At 45.1% G+C, this 16,845-nt stretch overlaps 1 protein-coding gene across 1 annotated transcript in view; it reads left to right on the top strand.

Annotated features, from left to right (window-relative positions):
• Positions 1–16,845, top strand: part of KALRN (kalirin, RhoGEF kinase) — a 721,807-nt gene that overhangs the window by 329,250 nt on the left and 375,712 nt on the right. Inside the window, exons 11-12 of the mRNA XM_019522566.1 lie at positions 6,412–6,581; positions 8,840–9,014. Coding sequence (XP_019378111.1) covers positions 6,412–6,581; positions 8,840–9,014 — 345 coding nt within the window. The remainder of the gene's footprint in view (positions 1–6,411; positions 6,582–8,839; positions 9,015–16,845) is intronic.

Raw genomic sequence — 16,845 nt, 5'->3', positions numbered from 1 at the left:
GGTGGGGGGAGGGGGGCACATGCCTCCCCGACTAAGGTGGCACCAGTTGCCCATGTTAGGAAGAGAAAAACATTGATGACTTGACCTGTCTTTCTCTGGAGAGATCTGTTATATTTTCTCACCATGACCTGTTTCCTTTTCCACACACATCACTGAAGTCAATGCAATTCCATCAGTATAAATCATGTCTGAGAGCAGAAGCCACACATTTGCTTTATTTCTTTCTGAATACTGTTTTAGCTCCTTGATCCAATAGCTGTTAACCAACTGGGCTACCAAAGACATCCATTTTGGGGGTGCTTATCTATCTCCTGTCTGACCTTTTTGGCTAGGGACAGAAGTTACACATAAAACTGTATAAGCGATCAGGAACCAGCTCAAAGCTGTAACACAACAGAAGTTCAGTGCATATAAAGCGGTTTCAAAATGGCCAAACCCAATTTAAGATAAACCTGGTTGGATGTAGTAGATTTAACTAATATAGATTAAACCGGTCTATGGAATTGCTGTCCCAGATTCCTTCCTGACTCAAATTATGTACCAGTCTCGCAGCATCCCAGGGTGCATCAGGGGACCCCACTTACCCCCTTGCAGGGCAGGTGGGCTAGACTCAGCTATACTGTCTGCTCTGGCTGAGCCAGGGCCTGCCCTGCCCCACAGCTGTCACAAAGCTGAGGCAGCAATGCCTCTGCACCCCAGCCTTTACTTGTCAGTCGTATGGAGTGGGGGGCTGGGTGGGTGGGGGAACAGAGCTGCCCAGCCTTGGCCCCAAACCTGGTTTGCAAAGGTTGCCCCTGCCCCTCCCAAGGCAGACTGGCATGTGTCACTAACACGCATCGGGAGTGGGGAAAAGAGTTCTCCCTCCTGGGCCCAGCCCGTAGCTGGGCATCTGCTCACATGGGGGGAGTCCCAGCCTCTGGGGTGCCTCCCCTGGCCAGCCCAGAATCCCCACCAGCCCTGGTCTGCCCAGCTGTAGGGGGTGATTCTGCATCCCTTCTGCATGGCTGGGCCGGCATGACTCATTGATGCACAGGGGGGATCCTCCCCACTCCTGTCTTGAACCCCCAAGTTGGGGTCTTCCCTGCTGGGGTGAGGGATTTCCCCACCTGGCCCAGCCAGCTCCATAGAAAGACGTACTGGGCCCTGCTGCCTGGTACAAGTCCCCAGAGTTGCTCAGTGCATCGTGCCAGGCTCCGGCAGGACACGTCAGATGGTCCAAAGCAGACTTGCACTGGGCAGCAGGGACGGGAGCACTCCATAGATGGCAGGATCAGGCCCCAGTGCAAGTTCCCTGGGCCGGCCAGCGCGTCTTGATTTAATCGATTCAGCCTCGGGCTTTTTGACTCTCTGTACTCAGCCTTTAAGTTTTAGTTTGTGCACTCAGAGCTCCCTGGCTAGGGAGGGGATTCTCCCTCCTCCTCCTGCCCCACGTGGATGAGCGGCTTGGCTGGGAAGCAAACTTGAATGTCCCCTGCCTTCCGGCCTGGACCAGTGCAGGCCTCCACCTGCCTTTCCTAAGTCAAAATTGAGCTTATAGAAACCTGCAAAGATTAAATTAATTCTGCCTCGGGCTTTTTGACTGTCTGTACTTAAGTCAGCTGCCTATTTCCTTTAATGCCCCTGTTTTGAATGATTAATCCAAATGTAAAGAATCACAATAGTTATCATGGATTGTGTTATTCAATTTACCAACTTCTCATCCTGCTTTTTACAAGCATTGTCACTAAATACTGTTAAAATGCTTTTTGGGGGACTCCGATTCAACAACAGTGTTTAAAAATAACCGCATTCAACACTGGCATAGCGCAGAGTCAAATAGTTATTCTAATCACGCAGTCAAGGTTTTCTTAACAATCTCTTATAGACTTAGATTTTTGCTTAAAGTGGTCCCTTGCTCTAAGTCAGAGGCATTAATTTCTAGGTAACAGGCACAAATGTCCTTCAAAGCTCCAGTAAGTGGTCTCATTAAGTACTTGAGCAAACTGAAGGGTTCTGCATCAGATGAAAAAGCTGAAAATAAAGAGCTGTATTGTTTCTTCAGTTGAGGGAAGCTGCCTACATATTGTAGTAGAGAAGAACAAAGAAGAAGTTGCTACAATACAGAAGAAAAGGGGCAGATGGTCCCAAAAAAAGACCTTTTTTTTGACAGAGCAAACATCTCATAATCAGGGAGTTGAGACCTTTTATTTTCTTTTTAGAAACCATGGTTGCCTTTAAAAAAATCTACATGCAGCTTTCTCATGGGCATTTAATGCCAAAGATTCCTCCCAGCTGCTTTTGCAGTATGGGACAACTTTTTCACATTGATATAACTTTATAGCTGCAAGTCAGGTTGTTAACTGCTAAAGCACAAATATTTGCACCCACAGTTTTCTATGCCAAACCCAAAATCAGTGATTTCAAATCAGCAAGCAAAGACAATTGTCTCTGTTCATTCCTTTCAGTTGTTGGGTGTTATTGATCTTTTCTGGTTGTATTAGATGCTAAGTGAGATGAAAAGGAGACCATTTTGATTTTGGGGTCCTGCAGATTTTCAGCACTTATTACAAAAATTACAAACAGCTACATATGCAAATCTTGCTGATGGTAAAAACACAGCTGGAAACCTTGGCTTCCACAAATGTATACCGGAACCTTTGTTGAGAAATGTGCAGGATTTCACTGAAAAACAGAGCCTCTGTACTTGTCCTAAGTGCACTGGCTGCTTAGGAGTAAGCTACAGCATGCTTTATTCTGACTGGGGAAGCCTTTGGATCTCATCAGCATCTGATGACTTAGGATCTTAATAGTAAGGGGGGTTGGGTTTTTAATCAACTCAGTAGCAGCATAAGTATTAAACATCAAGCCTGAAAGCACAGAACAAACTCGGTGTGGTTTCTGGATTTCATTTAACCACCAGCTTGAGCTTACACAACAGGGTGCAGCTACACGTGCAATGCAGGCAACGTGATAAACTCCAGAGCACTTTGAGCCTGAGTGAACTGCTCCTGGGTGCAATGTCTACACATGCACCCAGCACAGCAACAATTTGAGCTGGGGTGGACAGCCCCCCTGGCTGGCTGAGCTGACCAGGTGCAATTTGCACCCCCAGTCGACGTCTAGATGCGTGTTTCAGTGCAGTAAAGTACTCCACCATAAGACAGTACTGTCCCTGACAGTACTATCCTGCGGCAGAGTTAATTAGTTTACTGCACCCTAATTCTGGTGCATATGTAAATGGTGACGCTTTACTGCGGAGCTAATTAGTCAAGTCTGCAGTAAAGCGCGTGTGTAGATGCACCCACAGTATTGTAGCATTCATGACGTGACTCATAAAAAGAAAAGACCGGGTAGTAATTTATTCCACTCAAGATTGGTAGTAGCACAACACCTGGGAGGTGTGAAATAACAATTGTCTGGACTCCATTTCCCTTTGCAAATTGTTTCTGAACTATCTTCTTAATCTTATTAATACTGACTGGTTCTTTGTATTATAATTTCCCAGGGAGTAGCAGACTCGAAAAGATTAAAACCCTCTGAGCCAAGGATGACCTAAATTCTGATAGCTTTTATTATGTAAATCCTTGAAATCAAAGGTCAACTTCTGGAAAGATCTGAGGTTAATATGAGTTCACATATTCAGGTGCTATCTGAATCATATGCATGGCTCAGTGCTAAATGCATGTACTGTAGAAGATTTTTAAAAGACCTAATTGATTTAAGAGAATGAGACTCATTATCAGAAGAGATGTGGGCAGGTAGGAGTCTAAATCCCATAGGCTGTCCATGAAACTTTGACTCCTAAATTTCTGAATCACTTCTGAAAACAGGGCTTAAGTCACTTGGGTACATTTGAAAATATACCTCTTCTTTAGTAAGGACTGTATGTTCAGAAAGTGAGAAACTCCTGATTGGGGAACAGTTTCTCTCCTTACAGATATAACTCTGTGTGTGTGTGTGTGTGTGTGTGTGTGTGTGTGTGTATTTGCACATGCGCGCACATGCATGTGTGTACACATATATATATATTTTTAAGAATACTCTTTGTGCTTTTGGGCTTCCTTTTCTTTTGTACATAGAAAAAAACAACTAAGCATGAAGAAAGCAGAAAGCATTCATGAAAACAAACTCCTTGTTTCAAGATGGTTTCCACACGTACCTTCTTGCTCTCTGTAGTTATCAAATCTTTTATTTAGTTAGCCATACATAAGGAAAATCCAGGTACTAGGCAGAGAAGGAAATGTATCTGAGGCTAGTCCTATACAAGTTAATTGTAAAACACTGTATCAGCTCAGATCAGAGTAGGATTTAGCCCTAAATGTGGACTGAATCTTTAATAAGTATTCAAAATACAACACTTTTGCATGGATTCTTGCACCAAAAAAATGGGTGAATAGTTTGAAAATATCTGCAAATAAATAGCATCCCTTGGCAACTGTAGATGGCTAGCACAACTGGAAGAGTTTTAATGGCAGTGGTATAATTTTGACTTGTATAGGAAACTCTTAGGTAACTCATCTACATTAAAGCATTTTTCCTCTTTCTGCTGGTTTCCCAAAACGTAAGAGCTGGAACTAAAACCATCACTAAGCCACTGACTTGGTTATTGAAAAGTGCTTACCCCCTCGTCCTTAATATATGAATTCAGGCCTTTTAATTCTATTTGCTTTTACACTAATGTAATACCCATGCTTGTAACATGCATTTTAGCAGAAACTCTCGAAGAATTTTGCACAAATGCATGAACTGAGGAGTGCAGCACAGTAGCTGTGCAGTAGACAGAATACGCTATTCTTGGACAAACTCAAGCAGAGGGGGTCAGACCAAGATTTCAAGACTAAGTCTGCATGCTTCCATTTTGGGAGAGGGACACCTGGAAATGTAGCCCCAAACCAGTGGACATCTTTAAAAATGTTTTTTCTAAGGGGGTTGTGGGTAGCCATACAAAAAGTCAGGAAACATCCCCTTGAGGAGCAACACAGGGAGCTCAGTGACTCAGTTTTCCATTGAGAGCACAGGGTCAGATTTTCTGAATGTGTGTATCCCAGTGCAGATCAAGATGAACTCCTGAGAAATAAGTAGAGTTATACCACTGCAAACATAATACGAGGCTCTGGGCTCTATGTTGTGAAACATGTAGCTTTCTCTGAACGGCTGCTCCTCATCTAGTCTGCTTAGATGTGCAGGCTTCATATACTCTTAACAACAAATCATACCGGTTTATGGTCCAGCTGGCCTCCTGAACAGTAACGTGATTTTACCAGCTCCGCAGACTCTCCCACGCAAGCATCTCTCTAGTCCTTAATGTGTTTCTCTGCCTCCCTTCAAGATGAATTGGTTTGTAATTGCCAGAAGCAGCAGACAAAATACAGCCTCATCGTTGCCCCGTGCATCAGCTCTGTTCTCTCTGAAATCCCAACAATTCAGCCGGGCGTTTCCCGGTACAGGCCTTGGAGCTGCAGGAGGACCAGCAGAAAATGGGTTAATAGGATACACATTAAGTGGAAAACATTTGCACATAAGTGCCATTAAGATTTGCTGGCATATCGCCAGCTCGATTGGTATATCACCAACTCCTCAAGTCACACTTGATGGGAAACCGCCGTACATTTTAGAGGGGTTTGTTCCCGTCTAGGAACTAGGATGTCTGTCATTGTTCGGATATCCACAGGATAGCTGGCTGCAACTTTTAGTCTAAAACTTAACAATCCCGTGATCAAAATGGTTTGGGATTAATGAATCGGCACAAACTCGTTAAGGGGTTCATCACTGCCTAGTAAAAACACAGGCTTGTCTGAATTCATCCCAATGCAGTTGGTCCATTAAAAGATATCACCCACGAAGTCCTCACCTCTAGTAAAAACATACAGCCTATTTCAGTTGGGTGTTGTTAGGTCCAAAAGCCAAATTCTTAGAGACATGATTATGCCTCAGAGATGCTCTATGGGATGCTGCTTGGCCAGACAGAGCTGACCCGGGCTTGATACATCTTCTTAGGGTTAATGCTGCAGAGTGCTGAATACATACAATTAGAGGCAAAATCGATGGGAGTTAAGGGGCTCATCTTCTGTCAAGAAGGGGTTATAATTTGTTAGTTGGATGAAGAGTTAATTCAAAACATACCATTCACTTCAGGCAATGGTGATATATGAGAGACTGAAATGCAAATTGATTGAAAAATGACTGTTTGATATTCTGCTATGATTGTTTCACTCTGTTGCTTAAAATTCAATTCCGGCAACCCGACTTCAGTACCCAACACACCCATTTGGGTTTGAAAACACAAGCTTAGTTGTCGTTTAGGATCAGAAATAATGTTCATGTGGAGTCCTGATTAATGCTTTCTGAGCTGGGATTAGAGAATCAAAGGGTTAAGTCTCAACCCCTCTCTCTCTCTCTCTCTGATTTGTATTTCCTTCCCCTCCTTCACAGCTGTGGACATGGATGGAAGATCTGCAGAAGGAGCTCTTAGAGGATGTCTGTGCTGATTCAGTGGATGCCGTTCAGGAGCTTATCAAGCAGTTCCAGCAGCAGCAGACAGCTACCCTGGATGCTACTCTCAACGTTATTAAGGAAGGGGAAGATCTAATCCAGCAGCTCAGGTAAATGTTCCACCTTGAGGAGCGATGGCAGGAAGCCTGATGAAATGTTGTGCCTTAGGCACTATTTAATGGGGGAATTTAAGTTAGAATTTAACAGGAGGATTTATTCATTTCCTATTATACTTACAATGATGCAGGCTCTCACAATGTTTTATTGAAACTGTGAGAAGTGATTTGTGTAGTCTGACAAGGAAAGTCTATGAATCGGCATGGGCCGCTACAGATGATGGATGGGTAGCTCGATAGGCAGCCTAATGTGACTCAGATTAAATGTGTTTCAGGTGAATATTTTAAGTGGGTATTTATGGAAGATTGTTAAATGGTTGCGAGCTGTGGCCTGGTGATTTTATATGATTACTCCTGCCATGTGGAAGCTGCATGCTTCTAAATAAAACATGCATATTTGTACAACAGGCTGCACTCTTTCATGCTGTACAGTATCTTTCCATTTAGCTGTGTCTGTGGGGGGCTTATTCATCCTGTCAAGCAGTGTCTACTATTATCACTTCGGTTTGCAATGTGAATTAAAACTACTCATTTTAACTGATACAGAATGCATTAGTTGACTGATTGTCTGAAATGTTTCTGCTGTCTCGGTAAATACAAATGATTTAACTAATATTCACGCCATATAGGAACAAATTTCCCAAACAAATTGAAGTCTGAAGGTCTCTTTCTGCTGCCATTGATCCTGGTTTTATACCGGCTTAACTTCAGGGGAGTTTTACTGGTTTTTACTGAGGGCTAATCCTAGCCTAATAAGCGCTGTGTTGTGGAGATGGTTGAAGTATATAGAGAACTGTTCACCATCTGTGCAAAAAAGAACAAAGTGATCCTCACTAAAAATAGGAGACATTATAGCTTTTCCTTGCATTTAATCAGTGCTGATTAAGTATGTAAATGAGTTCATTAGCATTCAGAGTTGTGCTCCTCTCTACTTCTCCATGCAACTGTACAGGTAACAGGCTAACCTCCTCCGTGTGCAATTAGGCATATGCTGCCACAAGCGCTTCCACAGTGCGGGGCTGGGCTGCAGTTCCAGGCTCTGCCGCTACCCAGGACTTGAAGGGATGGTAAATGCCTCTGCTTCACCCTGGCATGCAGGGAAGGACAGGGACTCCCTACCTCGTATTCCTCGCTCTGGGCGGAGGGAAGCACAGGGAGTTTGTGGATCTTTAGTTCAAGTGAGCTGGCCGGGAGGGTTGAGAGGGCATGCTATGTTGAGTTATAAGTTGCCCCCCACCCAGCTGAGCCAACTAGTTGCCCCAGAATAAGCTTTGGTTTCTTCTTGGGATGATGCCACCCAAGGCTGTAAACTGGCTCTCAGGCTTCAGATCTGTTGCATCAAATACGGGACAACAAAGGCAGGGAAAACTTGACTGTTATGGAAGCAGTTTCTGCCACATCTCCCTGCAAAACCCCCCTCTGGTCCGTTAAACAGAGTGCCTCTTTAGGCTGGTGCAGCCTGCACCCGCTTTTCCTGTACCCAGTCTGGCATTTGAAGTGCCGCGGCCCCTCTTCCTGCCTCCTCCTTTATGACGACGTGTGTCCAGAAGGCCGATGGAAGGAGCAGCTTCTGATCTGCCCATCGTGGTGGGTTCAGAAAGAGGGGAAGAGTCCCTGTGCCCGGACCCATTACTGTGGGCACTTGTGTAAGGGCAAGTCCTGCTCGTCCCTGCAGTGTTTTCAGACGGTTATAAAGTTGGAAGTTTACCCTGTTTTGTCACATTCTGCTAAGTTTCGATGCTTGCTTGTCAAGGGGATATTGATTCCTCCGTCTAAGATGCTGGTCATTTGGATTCCCTTAATCCACAAGCAAAGAGCAACTGTTTTCCTGAATGCGTCCTGCTAAGATCCGCTCGTCTGTTCATAGCCGCTCAGATGCTGATGCTTCTGAGTCAGCCCAGGAGTAGAAAGAAGTGGGTCACTCGCAGCAGGATTAAATGGGGTTGCCCCTCCAGAGATCAGCTCAGATTTATGTGTCATTCCCCTCCACCCACAGCCCTTCAGTCTCCGCTAGTGTGTAAGGGTCAAAGTGTCACAACGTGTGAAAGGAAGCGCTCATTGTTCGGACTCTGAGCCGAGCTCAGGAAATGTGGGGTTTCAGCTAGCAGGAGAAATGAGCGTGCCGCACACCTTCCTCCAGCCCTTTGTGCTTGCGCTCGCTCCTCGGCCACGCGCGGAATCGGGAGCGTTTTGTTCTTGCTCTTTGCTTGCTTTGCTGCTAAGCTTTAACCCCTCTCCCTGTTTTGCCCCAGGGACTCAGCGGTTTCCAACAACAAGACTCCGCACAATAGCTCCATCAGCCACATTGAATCTGTCCTTCAGCAGCTCGACGAGGCCCAGGTACAGATGGAAGAGCTTTTCCATGAGAGGAAAATTAAGCTAGACATTTTCCTTCAGCTCCGGATCTTTGAGCAGTACACCATCGAGGTAAGAACTGGCTCGGGGGCTGGAGGAAGGTAGACCGGGTGTGATGGAGCGGGGGGGACCACGACTCTGCCAGGATACACGGCGGTCCTCGAAATCTCCGAAGAGTTTGATGATGCTTGTGGACTGGAACTAGAGGGCGAGTAAAAGTCAGGTGTCACAGTAGAAATTTAGAAACCAGCAGTAATATACTTTGGTGACATGTTAAGAGAATACGATAGGATAGGATCACGTCTGCTCAGCTGACTGTGTCAGCGTCTCTTGTGCTTTGGTGCCCAGTTTTGTAGCAGGCTGCTGGTATGTCCTCTGAACGTTTCCTTCTCACTTGCAGGTGAGAATTGCCTCTTCGGGTGTACTTTCCAGCACTGAGCGTCTGAGTAAAACAAAATATTAAGTACCAAAGCAGGAGATCTCTTAGAAAACAGGATACAAGTGTAACAGTGATTTTCTGCAATAAAGGGTGAAAAAAGGAAACCCGAAGTTTATCATCGAGGTTTTTATTTTGTTTATCTGTTCACAGTGATATAAAAGTCTTACAGTGTTACCCTTGGACTGGTTTTTGAAAGGGAAAACTGGGTAGAAAAAACTGTTCAGTGTATTAAATGACTAAGGCATTCTTGGACTGAGGAACGTAGAAAGAGATTTGGAACCAATCCGTTGAACTATATACAGTAACACAGATTGCACGTGATACTAAAGACATGGATGTTAATTCATTTGCATCGAATGTACAGTGTGTTAACATACATGGCCCATATGAGGTATGGAATTGCTTCTGTTGTTTATTTGTGAGTGTCCCAAGCCACAGCTGGGAGTAAATCAACCTGTTAATGTGGCACTTTGTTTGAGGTGTTTTATGATAATATATTCCTGAAGGTGTCATATAATTCAGAAAATGTTCTGGAGGTCTGTACTGACAGCTAATGGGAGCTCTAGAGTACTACAGCACACTTCAGAGGTGACAGTTTATTTTAAGTGATGACAAGCAAAGTCCTACGTGCAAAGTTATAATGAAAAGCTGTGAATGTGAATTCCTGGATGCACTGATGCAAAAGATACAAAATGGTACCCAAGCTTTCCAGTTATTTCTGCACAGCTGGGCATCCTAGTAAAAGCTACTCTATGATGTTTACTATTACAATAAATGTGAACAGTCTCATTAAAATAGTTCTTTGCGTACCATTTACACACAAGCACTCAGGGACTTGCAATATACTGTGTGTATGTATGAGTGTCAGCATACGTGTATGCAGAGGAGTATAAATACAGTATTTATATTTACATTTATGCATGCATATTTATATTGTGTATGTGTATAAATATATGTGCTTCTTATATATGTATGTACATATATAAACATAAAATATACACATGTATATGTGTATATACACATATATGCATATACACGTGTGTATGTGCATACACAATATAAATAAATTGCACATACGATATGTTTCTGTATGTAGTTGCCTTATCAACATTCGCCATTCAAATACCTGCCATAACTTTCGGATCTTGTATCGCAAAATGGCAAATGCTGAATATTTAATAACTCATTCTTCATGGGTATTTATTTGCACGCACAAACAATGCACTTTATTAGATTGGAATAAAATAGGCCTGTGGGCATGGAACAGGCATATATGTTCACCCTCAACATATACTGTATGGTTACAGTGGGGTCAGATGCTTTTAAGACCTCCAAACCCTGGGGATTATTCTGGACTTCATTACAAAACCTAATTCGGGACCAAGAGCGCAGTAGGGATTCAAATAATGCTCTGCAGGGCAAGATGGCTTCATAGTGCCTTCAGCCATATAAAACCAACAGGCTTGGCCTTTATGCAGTGCTCCAGGCACTTCCCCAAGGTGGGTGGGTATCTTTATCTCATTTTTATTCTTCGGAAGCTGAGACTCAGAATAGGGATGACACTGGCTCATGAACCATCAGTCAGTCAGTATTACAATTGAGTATGGAGTCCAGGTTTTTCTCTGGTTTATCCCAGTATGGATACACAGATGTCTGACAAGATATCTGTCTCGCCCCTCCCAGCAAATGTCAGGGTAATTAAAAAGTGAACATCTCAATTCCCAGTGCAAGCTTATTATTATTATTTATCAGGGTTTTAAAAGTTTGACATTTTGCTTAAGTAGGAACTTGAAGGTGAATGAGCCATCAGTGATGATTTGCTGATTATTACTATGAGAACATAGCATCGTAGAAAATGAGGGGTGAAAAGGGACCTCAGGAGGTCACATCTAGTCCAACCCCCTGCTCAGTGCAGGACTAGCCCCATCTATACACTATCCCAGCCAAGGCTTTGTCTAGCCGGGTCTTAAAAGCCTCCATGGATGGAGATGCCACCACCTCTCTGAGTAACCCATTCCAGTGCTTTACTACTCGCCTCATGAGAGAGATTTTTCTAATATCTAACCTAAACTTCCCTTGCTGCAACTTGAGCCCATTGCTCCTTGTTGTGTTATCTGCCATCACTGAGAACAGCCCAGCTCCATCCTCTTTGCAACCCCCCTGCAGGGAGTTAAAGGCTGCTATTAACTCCCTCTCACTCTTCTCTTCCCCAGACTGAAGAGCCCGATTCCCACAGCCTGTCCTCAGAAATGATGTGCCTCAGTCCCCAAACCATTTTTGTTGCCGTCGGCCAGACTCTCTCCAATTTGGCTACATCCTTTCTGCAGTGGGGGGCCCAAAACTGGTCACAGCACTTCAGATGTGGCCTCACTAATGCTGAATAGAGGGAAATAATCACTTCCCTCAATCTGCTGGCACCATCCCTGCTAATGCAGCCCAGGATGCTGTCAGCCTTCTTGACAACAAAGACACACTGCTGGCTCCTATTCAGCTTATTGTCCACTGCCACTCCCAGGTCCTTTTCTGCAGAGCTGCTGCTTAGCCAATAGGTCTCCTGCCTGTACCAGCACATGGGCTTGTTCCATCCTAAGTGCAGGACTTTGCACTTGTCCTCATGAGATTTCTTTTGGCCCAATACTCTGATGTGTCTGGGTCACTCTGAATCCTAGCCCTACCCTCCAGTGTATCTACTACTCACCCCAGCTTGATGTCATCTGCAAACTTGCTGTGGGTGCACTCCATCCCATCTTCCAGGTCGTTGATGAAGATATGGAACAAAACTGACCCCTGGGGCACTCCACTTGATACTGGGTGCCAACTAGACATTGAGCCATTGGCTACTACCCTCTGAGCCTGATGATCCAGCCAGTTTTCTGTCCACTTTACAGTCCTTTCATCCAACCCATACTTCCTTACCTTGTGGACTTGTACATGTGCAGCCTTTCTAAACAGTCTCTAAGCTGTTCTTTCACCACTGTTGCCTGTTCACTTTCTCCCCAAGCTGTGCTGTTAGGTGCAGTGGTCTGGGAGCTGACCTTGCCTGTGAAGACTGAAGTAAAAAAGGCATTTCTGCATCCTCTGTCACTACATTGCCTCCCCTGTTCAGTAAGGGACCCACACTTTCCCTGATCCTCCTCTTGTTGCTGACATACTTATAGAAAACCACCTTTTTACCTTTTACATCCCTTGCTAGCTGCAATTCCAGGTGTGCTTTGGCCTTCCTGACATCATCCCTGCATGCCCAAGCAGTGCTCTTATACTCCTCCCTAGTTGTTTGTCCAAGTTTCCACTTCTTGTAAACTTTCTTCTTGTGTTTTAGCTACTGAAGATTTCCCTGCTGAGCCAAGCTGGTCTTCTGCCATACTTGCAGTCTTCCTATGCAGTGGGATAGTTCATTCCTGCACCTTCAGTAAAGTTTCTTTAAAACACAGCCAACTCTCCTTGACTCCTTTTCCCCTAAGATTGGCCTCCCAGGGGATCCTGCCCATACGTTCCCTGAGTGAATCCAAGTCTGCCTTTCTGAAGTCCAAGGTCCTTACTCTGCTGCTCTCCATCCTTCCTTTCCTCAGGATCCTGAACTCAATTGTCTCGTGGTCGCTACTGCCCAAGTTGCCATCCACTACTACATTCCCCACCAGTTCTTCCCAATTTTTGAGTAACAGGTCAAAAAGAGCACAGTCCTTAGTTGGCCTCTCCAGCACTTGCACCAGGAAGTTGTCCCCAGCACTCTCCAAAAACATCCTGGATTGCCTGAGCATTGCTGTCTTGCCCTCCCACCAGATGTCAGGATCACTGAAAACTGAACATCTGAACTCCCAATGCAAGCTTATTATTACAAAGGGATCTGTGACTGCATTTCTGATTTGGAAAAGGGAGCCTGCTTGGCACATAATTTTAGTTGTTAGAGATATTTTTTGTAATGTAGTTCTCATTTTAGAACAATTACAATATTTAATTAAGAACTGATCGCAGAGAATGGGAAAACTTTATATCCAGGTCAGCATAAGCAATGTATACATCTGTTAGCCTTCAAGCAAGGAAAATAACTTGAGTGATGCTAAAAAGAAATTTGCAATTTGAAATGTATATTAAATGTCACATTTAGATTATACATCTCAAAAAGCAGCTGAATTGGCTCAAATTGACACAGGGATAATCCTTAGATACTAGACTGCAGGCATTTGTTTCAGATTTTATAAAGGCTCTTATGGGTCCATAATGGAACCATTATCAACATTAATACCACTATATTATCCCACTGTTAGTTTAGGAAACAAAAATATTTTCCCATCATCATAATTAAAATACTTGTAATGTTCCACTATTATAAACTTGGCAGCTAAGTGAGCAGAGAAATGAAGAACAGAAAATTATGCCTTAAGTAAAATGTTTTTTTCTTGAGTATGGGTTGCTTGAACTATAGCTGGGGGTATGTGTGTTTTTAATGGCCCACATTCTCAGATGCACAAATATACCATGGTTAGGAGCAGAGACCATGCTGTGGAAATCAGGCATATGAATGTGAAGTCCACCCCTGCGATTCTCTGATTCCTCCTCTCCTGTGCTGTTGTAAGTTCCTTTCTCTCTGTCCAGAGATGACAGTGATACCTGCCTTCAGCCCAACCAAACCTCCTCCACCGTCTCAGGTTATGCCAGCCCTGCCCTGCCTCGCTGCTCTCAGCCCTGCCATCTACAAACTGTGGACCCAAAGTAGAGTGCAATAGTAGCACAAGAAGTATGGTTGTCAGAAAGTCTATATACATAAGCCCCGTTGGGTATCCTGAAGATCTGGAAGGCAGGATTGGTTTCTTGAAAAAGTTTAATTATTTTGCTGCAGAGTGAGTTAGTAAGCAAAGCTTTTCCCCACTGGAGAAAGCAAGCAAGCAAGCTGACATGACTAACTCTTTGTCACAGTTTGCATAGAGACGTTGATGTGAGCACGTTCTGAGGGCTATGTTGCACTTTCAAGATCAAGGCTTTTGCTGTTCAGGCATGCAATTCCAGTGTATTGCCTAAAAACTGCCTTACAGTTGTCATTTTGATAGTCGTATCTGGGTCCCCATTTGTTGTCACATCAGATGTCGTCTTCTTGTCTGACCTTCGTAGCTCTCCGCCTCTCCCATCTACTTAACCCATCTTATAAGGAATTGTCCTTGGCCCCCTCTGTTCTGTATCCTTACCCCCACACTTCTTAGCTTCTCACATCTCCGTGCCCTTTTCCACATAGTCCTCTCTGAATAGTACCACATATTCACACGGCCCCTATCTTGTGCACATCAGACTCCTCTCCTCCTTATAGTCCAGCTTCTGTTAGGCAGCTTACAGAGGGAAAAAATGACCTGTACACAGATTGCCTGCTGTTGTTAGTCCTAACTTTCCCTTTCCCTTTGCACACTTATTTGACCAACACACAACTAGCATTTGGAGAAGGTACCTTTTCTGCTTAAGTATTTGGAAAGCATCTAGCACTTAGGGAATTGGTATGAATATACAGAAACAGCACTAAGGGATTCATAGCCATGTCTATTTGGGTGTATACTGCCCTCCAGTATTATGCAATGTTTAAATAATCCAACCAATTCATTTTATTATTGTAGCCCTAATAAGCTAATATAATAGCTCTGATGATGTGAGTAGTTGGCAGATTATTTGTACAGTATCCACTAAGGGTTATATTAAGTCTGTGTCAAAGACATGGCCCATGGGCCAGCTCTGACTGCAGAACCATACCCAGCTCCTCGTGCTGGCCCTACCTGGGACCAATCCAGCACCTCCCTTCCCTCCGGCATGCTGGATCCAGTATCTGCAGCACCTACTCTGGCTGGCCCAAGACTGCACTGCAGGTGGCATCCACTCTGGCCAGTCCAGGTTACAAGTTGCACATGATGCCCACTCCAGCCAGTCTGGGATGAGCACCACACGCAGCATCTGTCCCAGTTTGAGCACCATATGTGGCACAGCTCTGGACTAGCCAAAGTGGGTGCTGGATCCAGCATGCAAGGGGGAAGCTCCAGGGCTCCCCCCATGCCATATCCAGTGCTCGCTTCAGCCTGTCTGGGATCTGCACTGCACATGGTGCCCACCCTGGACTGGCTCGAGCAGGCGCTGTGTGCTGCTTGTGTTCCCGTGCGGCCAGAGTGGACAACGGCGCAGTCCCAGACTGGCCGGAGCGAGTGCCGCAGGAAAAGGATCCAGCATTTGGGGTGAGCAGGGGAGCCCTGCACTGTTCACTCAGCCTACGGACAAATCCCATATCATTCATCTGGCCTGTGAGCCAAATGATTTTGACACCCCTGGTGGAAAGAAAATAAGATCAAATGCAGCTAAGCGGAAATGATCAGAATGAAAAAATAAAATGTGTTTCTGGCTCACTTCATAGATAGTTTACAGAAACCACCCTCTAAATAATGCTAGCTTCAGATGTGCAAAATGGGTTAAGGATGGCATTTGGGCCTTTAAAGAATCTTCTGTTTCATAGGGCTTGTGCCTTTCCCACTTCTGGAAGGTTATTTCTAAATGTTCCTTGTTCTACCTGCTTGTTTTTGTTCCTGTTTTACTGTTCAGCTGTCAGGAAAGCCCGTCTTTCCCAAGGGCTCAGGAAGTCTGCAAAAATATATAGTGGTAACCCCTGCATTTTGATATAAGAAGAAACGGGAGTTGAATCTTTAATGGAAATGTCTTCCTCCGAAGTACTCGGTAGCCCTTGGAGATAAATGGAGGTTAACAGAAATAGATAAAAAACAAAGGGTAGAAAATGGCCTGTCTGAAAATCCCTTTCCCTCTCACTTGCACAGCTCTCATGTTTACTGGAAGTCTTCACTGCAAGGCTCCTATGAATATCCAAGTGTCATGGAGTGGGGCCTGCGAGCGGCCGTAATCCCGCTAGTGCCCCCTTGCCGTGGCAATCAGGAGATCAGCACCCTCTAATTCTCTCCCGCCACGTCTTTGGTCTTATATAATGTAATATGGGAGGCTGCCTATGATCTCCTGAGATTTTAAGGGTGACTTGGTGCACCCCCACCCTTATGGGCTATGCATGCCTCCTACCTCCCCTTTAGCACGCCCCAAGCCTCGCAGCTGTTCCTGACGTTCTCGTGTCTCAAACTTCCACTAGCCCTCCCCAGGCTTCACTCTTACCGGCTGACCCCCCTCAGGGCCTATGCCACGCGCTTCCTACGCTCTTGCCCCTCACTGGGGCCTTTGTCTATGCTACGCGCGCCCGTGGCTCTCTCACTAGCTGGTCCCGCGCTCTCGTGCCCGGGGCTCTCCTGGAGCCTGCTTCTGCCTGCTCGCGCCCTTGGCTCCCGCCGAGCCTACGCACACTTGGCTCCCGCCGAGCCTACGTGCCAGCCCTGTCTTGGGCTTCCCGGTGCTGGGGGCTCAGGTGGCACGCAGCCGTGCCTGGCCCCTGACCCTTCTCAGGGTCCCTATGCCCCGTGCCTCTTGGGCACTTGCCCTCACTGG

Source organism: Gavialis gangeticus, unplaced genomic scaffold (assembly GCF_001723915.1).
Source record: "Gavialis gangeticus isolate Ggan-Ray unplaced genomic scaffold, GavGan_comp1, whole genome shotgun sequence".
Classification (NCBI taxonomy): Eukaryota; Metazoa; Chordata; order Crocodylia; family Gavialidae; genus Gavialis; species Gavialis gangeticus.
This window is presented reverse-complemented; position numbering and strand designations above follow the sequence as displayed.